The following is a 10,970-nucleotide window of genomic DNA, read 5'->3' on the forward strand; positions in this document are numbered from 1 at the left end:
GTAATGTTTGCATATTCCTAGTGACAAAAAAGTAATTTTATGCTGAATATTTTTAATAACCATCTGAATCAATAAAGTTGTTGCAAATAATTTTTCTCCTTACAGTCTAGCAGTAAGACAGTCATGTTTTTTAGACTTCTTATAAAGTTTACACAAAATGGACTTGACTTTTTGTTATAGCCTCAAGAATAAACTGTAAATGACTCTTATGAGAAGACTTTGTGAGTTTGCCCCACTCATGCCTCATACCTCCTTCAGAAATAAGCCTAACACTTTAGTTGGACACCTGTAATTCATATCGCAGTCATGTGCTACCATTCTCATTACTTTACTGTGAATTTTTGTTTAACATTTAAGTAGTTTGTTATATGTTCACTCGTATTTTTGATATGTTGCTCTATTAAAGCATTTTTTTTCTTTTTCATATGCTGTCACTGGCACTAAATGGCAAAGTGTCTAAGTTCAGGAACTTTGTCTTCTCCCTTCTTGTACTTCATGTCTGTGATTGTGCATGTGTTTGGATTTTCAGTACATGGTGAATGAGAGGTTAACTCAGTCAGAGCATCTTCGCTAGGGTCTTGAACTGATGGAGAATGGGGCTCCTGGATTCATCTTTCTGTGGAGCCTTAGTCATTAAGCTGGTCAAGATTAGCCCTTCATGGTACCCTTTCTCACTGATCTTAGTACTTTGTTAAATCTGCTACTTTAGGGATCGCTGGCTTCTCAACTCAGGTCATCTCCCTTCGGTAGGTTATAAAATGCAGACAAATCAGTGATTTTTCTGTTCTCTTTTCTCTCTTGCACACATGCATCCTAAAAAAATATTTTTAAGGCTCTTTATAAAATATTTACAAAACATTGTCATATAAGGATCATTAATGAATGTTTTTTTATTCTTCAACACAGATTCCTCGCCACTGTATGTCTGAAGACAGTAAATATGTTTTAATACAAATGTTGTGGGACAATATGAAATTACATCAGGATCCAGGACAGCCGTTGTACATCCTCTGGAATGCCCACAGTAAGTGCTGTCATAGAATGTTGATGTCCTTCATATGAGAGTACTCTCTACTTGCTTTAAATAGCCTAAACTAATGTGTAACTGACTTTTATTTTACACTACTTTTTGTCTTACAGGTCAAAATCGTACTCTTTTGTTTGAGAGTGAGTGTTAAGTTTGATGTTTTTAGTATTATTGTCTTTGGAGGTCAAGGGGTTGTTTTTGTTTTTGTTTTTTGAGTGGTGCTGTGTATGTGCTGGAGGGGTTTTGTTTTGTAGAGTTTTGTTTTTAGCACATTGCTTGTCCCTATCTCTTCTTTGTACTTATTTTTTGTTTGTCTCCATCCCAGGCTGCTGATTTAAAATTCCTTCCAGGGGCTGTATTAAGGAAAACAGTATTTTTAGTTATTGTGTATTTGAGCCTTCAAGCTTATTTTTATCATTATTTGTCTTATTTCTTCCTTTTTTCTTCTTACTTCATTCTTAGATTTCAGTTCTTTTATCTATTGCCCTTAATTTATTTTTATTGCTTTGTAACTTTTTAAATAGCTGTCAGTTGCTGCTTAATTACATTCTGCTTTCTACACAGAACATTTTTCTTCATCTGCTCTTTTGTTCTTTTACAGCCCAGAAGTATCCAATGGTCCATTTACTGCAAAAAGGTGATAATTCATTTAACCAGGAACTATTGAAAAATATGGTAAAAAGCATTAAAATGAATGATGTCTATGGACCAATGAGTCAGATTTTAGAGACACTGAATAAATGTCCTCATTTTAAAAGACAGAGGTAAGTCATTCTTTTAAATGAATATATTGTTCCTCTAAGCAGATTCATATTGTTTGCTGAGTGATTTGTCAGAATATTTCACGCTTATATTAACATAAAAATTTTTGTAGATATGTATAGACTGTTTGAATAGTAATATCTTCTCCACTTCTTTTTCCCCCTAGGAGTTTATATAGAGAAATACTGTTTCTCTCACTTGTGGCACTGGGAAGAGAAAACATTGATATAGGTAATTCAGCATAACATGTAATATTTATATATCATGGTAGAGTTTTCCAAGTGTTTTTATATTGGTAGTCTTAATTAGTTTAATATAAAATTATATTAATATAATACAACTGTGTCTGATTTTTTTAATATAAGGTAAAAGATACTTTGATATTTTGGTCATGTTGGTAATAATAATGATAAATAATGAAAGCTAACATTTTTTGAGGGCTTATTATGTGCCTTACACTGTAGCAAGTAGTTTCTATATTTTATCTCATATAATCCTCAAAATCCCTATGAGCTGGGTACTGTTATCATTTCCATTTTATTACTGAGGCAACTGAGGATCCAAGAGGTTAAATGACTTAAACTTGGGTTTCACAGCAATAATGGAGCCATATCTGAACCAAGCAGTCTTAATTTCCAATCCCATGCTTTTAACTATTGTGTCATATCACTAATGACATTAAGCTTGTTTCAGAAAAAATGTAATGTAGCTAAATATATATTTTAGGAGGTCTCAAACATTTTTGGTTGATCATCTTCTACTGTCAGTTATTGTGCTGGGCCTCCTTTAGAGTAACAAATAGAAAGTAAAAGGATTGAAAAAGATACTCCATGCAAATAGTACTAAAAAGGGAGCTAGAGTGACTATATTAATATCAGAAAAGATAGACTTTAGAGACAAAGAAGGACATTGTATAATGATGAAACAGTCAATCCACCAAGAATTATTAATTGTTTATAATAATTATAACATATATACAACTAACAACAGAGCCCCAAAATACATGAAGTAAAAACTAACAGAATTGGAGGGGGATATAGACATTCAACCATAATAGAACAACTAGGCAGCAGATCAGCAAGGAAATAGAAGACTTGAACAGCACTGTAAACCAACTAGGCCTAAGAAACATCTACAGAACACACCATCCAACAACAACAAAATACACATTTTTCTCCACTGCACATGGAATATTGTCCAGGATAAACCAAATGTTAGGCCATAAAACAAGTCTCTCAGTAAATTTAAAAGGTTTGAAATCATACAAAGTATGGTCTCTAACCACAGTACAATGAAAAGAGAAATCAATAATAGAAGGAAAATAAAAAATTCACAAGTATATAGAAATTAAACAACACAGTCCTAAATAGTAAATTGGTCAAAAAAATCATAATAGAAATTAGACAATACTTTGAGGTAAATGAAAATTAAAAACACAACATACCAAAACTTTGAGATTCAGTGAAAGCAGTTTCTACCTTAAGAAACTAGAAAAAGAAGAGCGAACTAAACCCAAAGCAAGCAGGAGGAAGGAAATAAATATTAGTGCAGAAATAAATAAAATAGAGAAACAGGGAAAATATTTTTAAAAATCGAGAAACTCATTGAAATCAAAAGTTTGTTTTTGAAAAAATCAACAAAATTGACAGACCTTTAAGCTAGACTAAGAGAAAAAGAGAGAAGACTCAAATTACTGAAATTAGGATAAAAGGGGTGATATTCCAGGACTTCCCTGGTGACGCAGTGGTTCAGAATCCACCTGTCAAGGCAGGGTACACGGGTTCGATGGTCCAGGAAGATCCCACATGCCGCAGAGCAGCTAAGTCCGTGCACCACAACTACTGAGCCTGCGCTCTAGGGCCCACGAACCACAACTACTGAGCCCACATGCCACAACTACTGAAGCCTGTGCACCTAGAGCCCGTGCTCCGCAATGAGAAGCCACCGCGGTGAGAAGCCCGTGCACTGCAACGAAGAGTAGCCCCCGCTTGCCGCAGCTAGAGAAAGCCTGCATGCAGTCATGAAGACCCAACGCAGCCAAAAATTAAATAAGTAGGTGGGATATTCCTACTGACCTTACAGAAATAAAAATAATTATTATAAATAATTATATGCCAACAAATTAGATAACCTAGAAGAGACAGGCAAATTCCTAGAAAGACATAAACTATAAAACTGATTCAAGAATAGAAAATCTTAATAGACCTATAACAAGTAAAGAGATTGAGTTAGTAATCAAAAATCGTCCCACAAAGAAAAGCCCAGGACCAGATGGTGAATTCTACCAGATGTTTAAAGAAGGATAATACCATTTGTTATGAACTGCATGTTTGTGTTCCCTACCCCCAAATTCATATATATTGAAGCCCTAATATGATAGTATTTGGAAGTAGAGCCTTTGGAAAGTAATTACATCATGAGGTTGGAGCCCCTAAGATGGTATTAGTATCCTTATAAGAAAAAGAGGAGGGAATTCCCTGGCGGTCCAGTGGTTAGGACTCAGCACTTTCACTGCTGTGGCCCAGGTTCAATTCCTGGTCATGGAACTAAGATCCCGCAAGCTGCATGGTGCAGCCAAAAAAAACAAAAAGAAAAGTAAAAGAAAAAGAAGAGAGCTGTCCCTCTCTTTCTCAGCCACGTGAGGATACAAGGAGATGACAGCTATCTGCAAACCAGGAAGAGTGCTCTTACCAGTCACCACATCTGCTGGCACCTTGATCTTGGACTTCCCAGCCTCCAGACTGTGAGAAATAAATGTTCATCATTTAAGCCACCCAGTCTGTGGTATTCTGTTACAGCAGCCCAAACTAAGACACTAACCCTTCACGAACACTGACAAAAAAAGTAGAAGAAAAAGGAGTGCTACCTAGCTCATTCTATGTGTTAGGCCAATATAATTACGCTTACCAAGCCCAGACAAAGACATCACAAGAAAAGAAAATGAAAGAGCAATATCCCTTATTAATATAGATGCAGAAATCCTCAACAAAATACTAGTAAACCAAATCCAGCAACATAGAGAAAGGATTATTTGCCATGACAAAGTGGGATTTATCCCAGGGATGCAATGTTGGTTCAACATAAAAAACTCCATCAATGTAATACACCATATTAATAGAATGAAAGACAAAACCACATGATGTCTCAATAGACACAGAAAAAGCATTTGATAAAATTCAACAAACTAGGAATAGAAGGGAACATCCTCAACCTGATAAAGGGCATTTGTGAAAAACCCACAGTTAAAACCATACTCAATGGTGCAAAACAGGAAGTCTTCCCTTTAAGATCCAGAACAAGAAGAGGATGCCTTCTTCCACCACTTTTATTCAACATTGTACTGGAAGTTCTAGCTGGAGCTGCTAGGCAAGAAAAAGAAATAAAAGGCATCCAGATTGGAAAGGAAGAAGTTAAACTATATTTATAAACAACATGATCTTATGTATAGAAAACCCTAGAGATTCCACACCAGATCAAAATAGAACAAAACAAAAATCCCAAAATATTAGAGTTAATAAATGAATTCAGCAAGGTTGTAGGATATAAGATCAAGATACAAAAATCAGCTGAATTTCTGTAACTAGCAATGAATAATCCAAAATGAAATTAAGAAAGCAATTCCATTTACAGTAGCATCAAAAAGAATAAAATACTTAGGAGCTTGTTTAACCAAGGAGGTGAAAGACTTGTACAATGAAAATTACAAACATTGCTCAAAGAAATTAAAGATCATGTGAATGAATGGAAACATACCCCACGTTCATAAATTAGAAGACTAATATGCTTAAGATATCAGTACTACTCAATCTACAGATTCAGTGCAATTGCTGTCAAAACCCCAATGATGTTTTTTACAGAAATAGAAAAACCCATCCTAAAATTTATGGAATCTCAAGGGACCCCAAGTAGCCAAAACAATCTCAAAAAGAACAAATCTGGAGGACTCACACTAACTGATTTCAAAACTTACAGCAAAGCTACAGTAATCAAAACAGTGTGGTACTGGCATAAAGACAGACATATAGACCAGTGGAATAGAATAGACAGCCCAGAAATAAACCCTCACATTTATGGTAAAAATGATTTTTGACAAGAATGCCAAGACCATTCTGTGGGGTAAAGACAGTCTTTTCAATAAATTGTTCTGGGAAAATGGGATATCCACTTAACAAAAGAATGAAGTTGGACCCTTATACAAAAATTAACTCAAAATGGGTTGAATACCTAAATGTGAGTCCTAAAACTATAAAACTATTAGAAGAAAACATAAGACAAAAGCTTCATGACATGGATTTGTCAGTGATTTCTTAGATATGACACCCAAGGTACAGGCAACAAAAGAAAAAATAGGCAAATGGGGCATCATGAAAATTAAAGATTTCTGTGCATCAAAGGGTGGTATCAGGGCTTCCCTGGTGGTGCAGTGGTTGAGAGTCTGCCTGCCGATGCAGGGGACACGGGTTCATGCCCCGGTCCTGGAAGATCCCACATGCCGTGGAGCGGCTAGGCCCGTGAGCCATGGCTGCTGAGCCTGTGCGTCCAGAGCCTGTGCTCCACAACAGGAGAGGCCACAACAGTGAGAGGCCCGCGTACCGCAAAAAAAAAAAAAAAACTACAATGGGATACCATCTCATACCATTAGATAGAATGGCTACTATCAAAAACCCAGAAAATTATGTGTTGGTTATTTTCTGGAAAATAAGGATATGAAAAAATTGGAACCCTTGCGCATTGTTAGTAGTAATATAAAATGGTATAGCTGCTGTCGAAAACAATATGGCATTTCCATTAAAAAATTAAATATAGAATTTCCACATTATCCAACAATTTCACTTCTGGGTATATACCCTGAAGAATTGAAAGCAGGGTCTCAAAGAGATATTAGTATACTCATGTTTATAGCAGTCTTATTCATAATAGCTGAAATGTGGAAGCAACCCAAGTGTCCATTGAAGGATGAGTGTATAAGCAAAATGGGATATATACATACAGTGAACTATTATTCAGCCTTAAAAAAGAAAAGAAATTCTGACATATGCTACACCATGAATGAACCTTGAAGACATTATATTAAGTGAAATATGCCAGTCACAAAAAGACAAATACTGTATGATTCCACTTAAGAAGTACTTAAAGAAGCCAAAATCATAGAGACAGAAGTAGAATTAGAGTTGACAGGAGCTGGGGGGAGGGGAGAGGAGTATTATTATGTAATGGGTATAGAGTTTCAGTTTCACAAGGTGAAAAGAGTTATGGAGATGGACGGTGGTGATGATTGCACAACATTATGAATATATGTATACATTCAGAACTGTGAATGTATACCACAGAACTGTATGTATACCACAGAACTGTGCACTTAAAAATGGTTATGATGGTAAATTTTATATGTATTTTACCAAATTTTTTAATTTAGGAAAGAAGAATTTTAAACAGTTGACATCTTAGTACTTCACATTTCAGTGGTCTGTGTAACCTAGCTCTAAATGCTACGGACTATAAGGTCCCCATTCCAGCTCTGAAATTCTGTGTTGGCAGAAATGACCTAGAGATTCCTTCTTGGCTTCTAATTTTGTGGTTCTGTAGTATTACAAGAACTTGATTGCTGATAATATCAAATATAAATTTCTTTATGCCTTTATTTCTTTATGAATTTTTGCAGATGCATTTGATAAAGAATACAAGGTGGCATATGATCGTCTCACACCTAGTCAAGTCAAGAGTACTCACAACTGTGACAGACCACCAAGTACAGGAGTGATGGAATGCCGAAAAACCTTTGGAGAACCTTATCTTTAAGATATGTGTGTGTATTTTTTCAATATGTATTGTGTAGTCAGTGTATAAAATAACACTTTTAGACTCTAACCTTTTTTCTTCAATTTTTGAAAATGCATTTGTAAATGGTTCAGGAAGTTCAGATAGTTTATGTACAGAGTGTCTTAAGAAAATACTAACAAGTGGGAGAGAGCTACTTTGTTTCCCATTTCTTTGTTTTTTCTTCTCCTGTACAAGTAATTAAGTATTTTTGTGATGAAAAAATCCATAAACAAAATTGGTTCCCATAGAATAAGACAACTGTTTTATGGATTCTTTTGGAAGAGACAGATTGAAAAATCATGTATGGAACTTAAACAAATGTAAGAACAAAGTATCTCCTGTTTTCATAGACTACTCAAATGTTTTGACCGTGAAGTTGTATTATACATATTTTAACTTGTTTATAATAAGTTGATATTTTTTTAATTTTTAAACTTAATATAGCAAACAAAATGAACTTAATCTTATGAAGCAAGGTAATTAAGTGCTTATTTTCCTTGTCTGCTGCTATTTGAATTAATTAGTACAGCTGCAGATCTCTATATGTATATCTATACTTTTTTTACTACTTGGAAGAATGATTCAGAAATGTCAGCGCTAGTGTCAGTGTTGTCCTAGGATCGCATATTAGTACTCCTGAGCCTGGCTGCAGTGGGTGAGTCATGGCAAGGGTGTGCATTGCCCAGACTGACTCACTGAGCCTTGTGGAAGGAGAGCCAGAGAGGTTCCAAATCTGCTTCTGTAAAATCAGGTTCAATATACCATGATTCCAAAATTTTCTCTATTGCTAATAGATACATACAATACACAGGGAAAATAGCTTATAGAGCCAAATATCAATTTAAATTCTAATATTCTACATGAACACTTATGTTAGGAAATATGTCAGACAGTTTATCCCAAATTCTACCTTTATTTTAATATCTAAAATATTGGGTATGATGCAAATTGTAGTATGTTTATCTGGAATATGACCTATTGGAGTATTCTGTTAATATTATATATATATATATATATTATATATAAATATTCAAAATATTTTTTCAAAAGTAGAAAAATAATAACTATCTAAAAGTACAGCCAGATAGAATTTCCCATATTGAGGAACCTGGCTTTTTCAATAAGCCTTCAGAATCTGGTTTATGGAATCTAAAATCCAGCAATATCCAGAAATAGACAGTAAATTGAATGTTTAAGTACCATGGGTATTAAATAGAATCTTAAAAAATATTTGTAGTCGCATTATTTCTAATATCACTTTCTTTGGGTAATTCTGATAAAAAAGTATCCTTTGGCTGTTAGAATTATTTATAGATTTTCAGTGTGTTCATGTGGTGTGTGTTTGAACACATTGTCATAATGAAGGAATTCTCTAGCCAATTTCAAAGAAGGAAAAAATGAAAGGTCCTAAATTAGATGTGTAGAAGCCGGCAGAGTTCAGGACACTTTGGACTGGAGATACCTTAAAGTCCTGAGACTAAGAACCAGTTCAGCTGTAGAAAAAACACTTTTGAGTTCATCCCACTAGTGAATAGCACCAAGCTAAAACATTTTACAGCTTTCTACTCTGGGAAATAATGGGGAAAGTTTAAAAATGTAAAATTTTAGTTCAGTTAGTTTGGCGCTGAACTTGCTTACTTGAAAAGTCTGGTGCTGTGCACATGTATCTGCCTCTCTTTTGTAAATACCACTCTTGTCTTATCTTTCCTTCCTATTCAGGTCCACGCTTCACATTCTAATTCAGTCTTACGTTCTCTAAGTCACAGTCATTTCAAAGTTGTCAAAGGAGAGAAACATTTGATAGATGAGGCTTTTGGCATTAGTGACAAACATCCCTCCAAACAGAATTCTGGGGTTCTATTCTGGTTTTTTGTTATTGTTTGTATAAGAACAGCTTTCACTATTGATTATCTTTTCTTTAACACAAGCAATATATATGAATAACAGTTTATTGATTTCAAATATCTGACCAAAAAAAGTAAGGTAAAGCCCATTCTTTATGGTTCAGACTCATTTGGAAAAGTGAATGTAATTTTTATCTCCTTCCCCTGACACCAAGTTTTGTTTCTACTTTTGACTGGGTTTTATTTCCCCTATTTTCAATCCCCAGGGAATATTATTTGCACAAATTTACTCTTTAAAAATAAAACCTAAAACATGAATAGAGAGTGGTAAACCTTGATCAAAAGAAAATTAAAATGTAGATCATCCTTTGAAATAACTCCATACAAACTTTTCTTCAATTTTATCTCTGTTGACCATACATTTTAGAGAATCATGGCCAATCATGTTAGAGAGAAATACCCTTTTGCTACATTATCTGTCTTTTATTTTCTTAGTTTTGTTTATCTGTTTACTAGTTGAAAATAAATCATGCCATGTCCTGGTACAACTTGTTTACTACTTCCTCCCATTGTGTTTTGAATGTCATACATTTGTATTTTATATCGTATTTCAATATTCAGTTTTTTCTTCCTGTTAGGGAGTTATGCAGTCTGGTCATATTCTGATTTTTGTCTTTTTTTTTTTTTTTTTTTTCTTATTTTGTGGGGAGAATTTTTGCTTTAAAACCCTAAAGCCATTAGCTTATTTTATTTTAACGTTTTCTTAAAATGGCTTTCCATTTTTCTTTGTAGAGAAATAGCCCCTGAAAATGTTGGTTCAACATTTTAGGTGATATGCTTATTTTATTTTATTTCATGCTGGTAATTACTATGATACTTTAGTGCAGCTAGCAAGTGTCAGCCTGCTGCATATAAAAGTTATGTTGTACTTCTACATATTTTGTAAGTATATGGTAAGAAAATAACCATTTGTATGGTAATGTGCGATTGCCCAGCTTTATTTTTGTTTCTCCCACTAGAACTTGAAAGCTGCTATTAGGCACTTTATCTCAGAGCAGGAAGGGAAAGAGTACGCTGCCTCTTTGAGAGGGTCCTTGGTCTGCCTTTGTGCTAGTCTTAGCATGCTCTGCCCTTCCTGTTTGGATACAAGACAAAGTTTTATTTCAGAATTGAATTCTCTGGTAGCTGCATACCAGTTTACCTTAATACTCTCAGTACTTGGTATCTTCTTATTATCCCTTCATACTGCCCTCTTTCTCTGACCCCAAAGTAAGTACATTTGCTGGCTTAATTATTTTTGTTTACAAAATTAGTATTGGACAAATTAATATAGGAATTTCTGTCTCTGATTCAAAAAGTCTGTGTAAGATAACAGACTCTTCTGATAAAGTTACTGCAGCCTTTCCACAGTTGCTGTTCATTTGGATGGCTCCTTCCTTTTGTATTTAAAGATTTTCTTTTCAAACACAGTACTGTGATAAAACCATTGGAGCAACTGATGGAATTTTCTGTAAATG

General features: G+C 34.5%; 2 protein-coding genes across 5 annotated transcripts in view; one reads left to right on the plus strand and one right to left on the minus strand.

Annotated features, from left to right (window-relative positions):
• The window catches only part of DENND4A (DENN domain containing 4A), a 132,583-nt gene extending 121,772 nt beyond the window's left edge, over positions 1 to 10,811 (plus strand). For 2 of the 4 annotated variants that reach the window (XM_060005743.1, XM_060005744.1), the window contains exons 30-33: positions 907 to 1,024; positions 1,629 to 1,791; positions 1,956 to 2,020; positions 7,452 to 10,807. In XM_060005743.1, coding sequence (XP_059861726.1) covers positions 907 to 1,024; positions 1,629 to 1,791; positions 1,956 to 2,020; positions 7,452 to 7,588 — 483 coding nt within the window. In that variant the 3' untranslated portion in view covers positions 7,589 to 10,807. Of the gene's footprint in view, positions 1 to 906; positions 1,025 to 1,140; positions 1,168 to 1,628; positions 1,792 to 1,955; positions 2,021 to 7,451 lie in introns of all 4 variants that reach the window. The other 2 variants (XM_069540472.1, XM_060005745.1) reach the window with 2 other exon arrangements.
• SLC24A1 (solute carrier family 24 member 1) overlaps positions 9,152 to 10,970 on the minus strand; it is a 31,805-nt gene continuing 29,986 nt past the window's right edge. The window contains exon 9 of the mRNA XM_060005750.1: positions 9,152 to 9,176. Coding sequence (XP_059861733.1) covers positions 9,152 to 9,176 — 25 coding nt within the window. The remainder of the gene's footprint in view (positions 9,177 to 10,970) is intronic.

This window comes from Delphinus delphis, chromosome 2, assembly GCF_949987515.2.
Source record: "Delphinus delphis chromosome 2, mDelDel1.2, whole genome shotgun sequence".
NCBI lineage: Eukaryota > Metazoa > Chordata > Mammalia > Artiodactyla > Delphinidae > Delphinus > Delphinus delphis.